This window comes from Rhamphochromis longiceps, linkage group LG3, assembly GCF_057381845.1.
Source record: "Rhamphochromis longiceps isolate RC_006_pf linkage group LG3, R_longiceps_female_GT1.1, whole genome shotgun sequence".
Classification (NCBI taxonomy): domain Eukaryota; kingdom Metazoa; phylum Chordata; class Actinopteri; order Cichliformes; family Cichlidae; genus Rhamphochromis; species Rhamphochromis longiceps.
Window position 1 is genome coordinate 16,241,078 of NC_140559.1, and position 3,751 is coordinate 16,244,828.

Consider the following 3,751-nt stretch of genomic DNA (forward strand, 5'->3'; position numbering starts at 1 on the left):
TAAAAAGTTTGGTTTGTTGCAATGTTGGAACTGAATTTAAGACATTTATATTTATATCAGTGTCTCAGTTTCACATGTCACGTTAATGTACACATAAATAAAAAAATCTTTACACACAATTTAAAAACCTTTAGATTATTTTTTACAATATCTAAAGAAAATGTGACCGATAATTAGTCATATACAGCTGCAAACATTATATTATTGTTGCAATAGCTACAAGTGCTGATGAATAGCTCATATTTTGATATAGCTCATATATCTTTCTTCTCTTCATGTAGACTGCTGCTGTGAAACCATGTAAACCAGAGAGTTTACAAGGTGATGCTTCAAAACATGCTGAAGCAACAAGATGAATATAAGAACTGGTCAACATGTCAGGATGATTCATGAAACTTGAATCTCGCAACTTAAATACTGTCACATTTCCATTAAACTCCTCATAGTTTAAGATTTACTGTGTGTGTGTGTGTGTGTGTGTGTGTGTGTGTGTGTGTGTGTGTGTGTGTGTGTGTGTGTGTGTGTGTGTGTGTGTGTGTGTGTGTGTTAAAGGTAACCGCCCTGCAGTAAAACTTGAGAACCTGTAGTCGCATCAGAAACAGGACGCTATGACCACAGAGTTAATGTCAGTCTGTGTGACACAGATTAACGACATAATCCAGGTCACAAAGAACAACGCTCATTTTACTCTCATACAAACAGTAAAGAACAACAAGGTGATCATTTATCAATTTTGACTACATTTTGGAAAAGCAAATGAAAGATGAAAGGTTAAAAACTAAGCCACGCATGCAGGAGAGAGGTTCAGTTCTCACGGCGCATCCAGAGAGTGTCCGGAGTGGTTCACGTTTTGTCATGTGTGGTGGAAGATTTCTTTTCTCATGTATTAATCACATATTGAATCATATCACATTAGTTATAGTAATATCACTTTCTCACTTTACTATAGTAAGAGCACTCCTGTAGCTAGTTTGCATGCATGTGGAATGTAAACACAGTGAGGCCATTGTAATGGGAGAGGTTAAACAGATAGTGGGACTCCTGCTTATCAGGGATGTAAATCCTTAGGTGGCGGCCAAGCAGAAAACAAGGTCATAATTCTCTCTGTGAGGGAGGAGGTATAGCCCCCCCGTGAGAGGCCAACATATGAGTTGTGGAATGTTCTCTGTCTGTGTCTCTGTTTATAAGATGTAAGGGCTTTCTCCACATTGCAATGTGTTTATTAAACCCACTTCAAATCAAGCTCACTGGGTGTGTTGCAGGTTATTGTTAAATTCTCCACAACACATGTTACAGCCTCATTCAAGATTGATTCATTTGTTTTCTTTTCACCTCTAAAATATTACAAACAAAATAGCTGTTGATGGTAGGATGGAAAAGGTTTCCTTTAAATTGTTTCAAATTTATTGAAAATATATTTTTTTTAAATAACATGATGTCATCGCCTCCAAATGAATTGCTGAGTTGAGCCTCATATTGACCTCTGAACTCAGCAGAAACTCTTTACTTTACAGCTCACTGGTTTGCCTTGTTGCTCTTGATGCTCTCTCCCCTTCTCTTTGTTGGATCGTTGACTCTCCTGGACATCTTTCTCACCTGAGCCCGAAAAGTCTTACAGATGAAAAAGTAAACAAGAGGGTCCAGACAGACATTAAAAACTGACACCATGGTGGCAGCCTCCTTCAGGTAGTATAACACCCCACCCACAGAGTTATTCCAGAAAAAACTATAGGGAACACGAACCAGGTGATAGGGCACAAAACAAACACAGAAGATGCTGACCAGCACCAACATGTTTCTGCAAGATTTCACCAGCTTCTCAGAGCTAGAGGAGGCCAGCTGCCTCTGCTGTGCCTGCAACACCTTGCGGGAGGTGCTGTAGTAGAAGAAGACCAGGGATATGAAGACCAAGAGGAAGATGATGGTGCAGCTGATTTGAAATGTTTTATGAAGGACGCTGAATGACGTACTGAAGAGGGGCCCACAGTAGCAGCGGTCAGAGGCCAGAGGATTGTGAGTGATGAAGAACATGATGTTGTAGGCGATTGTTTGAGCCAGAAGAAAAACCCAGGTGACCGTGGAGACGACGTGGGCAGTTTGTACTGTCTGCAGGATGTGAGTTCCTGAAGGATGGACGATCTTCAGATATCTGCAGAGAGAAGAGAAAATGTGGTAAAACAAACTTCACCAAAAAAAGTCACAGTGGTGCCAAATATGCAGAAGTCACTATACGGTGAAAATAAATATTCGTGTTGTTGCTAGGACTGAAGAGTTTGTAAATAACCCAATAATCTGGTTTTAACATTCTCGTGAACTGCAAATGATACTCAGTAAAGGTTCCTTACCTGTTAACAGCGATGTACCCCATGAACAGGATGCTGGCGTACATGTTGAGGTACAGGGAAGTAGCTCCAATGCTGCAGTGGAGTATGTAAACAATGCCAGAGCTGCTGGCATAGTGGATTATCCGCAATGGCAGAGAGAGGCAGAGCAGGAAGTCAGCAGCTGTCAGGTGCTTCAGGTAGACCATCAAGCTGTTTGAGGCCTGCTGCCGAACTTGGTGAAAGTAAAACTTTAGGATGAAGCCATTGAGGAGTAAACCCACCTGAAGAGACACCGAGAGGATGAAGAGGACAGGACTTTCAAACATTCAGGTTCTAACAGGGCGCAATCTGAAAATTTTAACCGTACCAGAAACAGCAGACTGTAGACCAGCATAAAGAAAGGGTTGACTGATGGGATAAAAAGATCATGCGTGTGGTTGAGAGGTGAAGTCATATTTGTTGAGTCAATCATGCTTCTGTGGCTGAAAAATAAATACAAATCACAGAGGTTCTTCAAGACCAACCTTCTTTCATCTGATCAAAGTTAATTTATGTGTTTGAGGATGATTATTGTATTTAATCCTCAGAAAGCTTTCACTTGATACAAAAATGACGGCACATGTAGATTAAAGCAGTCACTTGTACTATCACATTACCATAACTTGATTGATTTTTTTTCTTGTGTTTTACACTTTTCTCCCCGACACTCTTGGTCGTGTTTTATTTGAAGTGCAACTGGACATTGACCCACAAATTTTCATGAGAGTAGTAGCATGCCTTCTACTCTTTTTGGGACTTTTCACCACCACTTCTGGAGAACCTCTAAGCCACCCCATTGTTTACAGTAGGGAGCAGCTACTGGGCAACAGGTGCTCCCGGAGGAGCAACCCAAGATTGCGAAGAAATTACGGCGTCGGAGGAGGGGATGCAGGGCTGGAGTGAAGTAACGGGAAAGAAGGAGACGGTACAAACCAAGCATTCAATCCATTCTCATGGGTAATGTAAGATCTTTACCCAACAAGATGGAAGAGCTAATTGCACTAACCAGACTGTAGTGGGAGTACCAGCAGAGCAGCCTCCTACTGATCCCTGAGACATGGCTCACGGACCACACACCGGACTCTGTCATAACTCTGGATGGCTTTCAACTGGTTAGAGGAATGCAATGGAGAGTGGTAAGAGGAGAGGTGGGGGACTGCCAATGTACATCAGTGAGCGATGGTGTAACCTGGGCACATCACTGTGAAGGAACAGCGCTGTACCAAAGACATTGAACTGTCAGCAGTTAGCGTCCAGTATTTAGTCAGCCACCGATTGTGCAAGTCCCCCCACCTAAAATGATGACAGAGGTCAGTAATTTGCACCAGAGGTACACTTCAACTGTGAGAGACAGAATGTGAAAAAAAAAAATCCATGAATCCACATGG

The 3,751-nt window shown here is 41.9% G+C and overlaps 1 protein-coding gene across 1 annotated transcript; it reads right to left on the reverse strand.

The window, feature by feature from the left end:
* Nucleotides 1-1,515: 1,515 nt before the first annotated feature.
* On the reverse strand, nt 1,516-2,796 carry LOC146673158 (P2Y purinoceptor 14-like). The gene is made up of 3 exons (XM_085400929.1): nt 2,692-2,796; nt 2,346-2,605; nt 1,516-2,149 (listed from the first exon to the last, which is right to left on the reverse strand). The coding sequence occupies exons 1-3, from the start codon at nt 2,794-2,796 to the stop codon at nt 1,516-1,518; spliced, it is 999 nt and encodes a 332-aa protein (XP_085257055.1).
* Nucleotides 2,797-3,751: the final 955 nt, after the last annotated feature.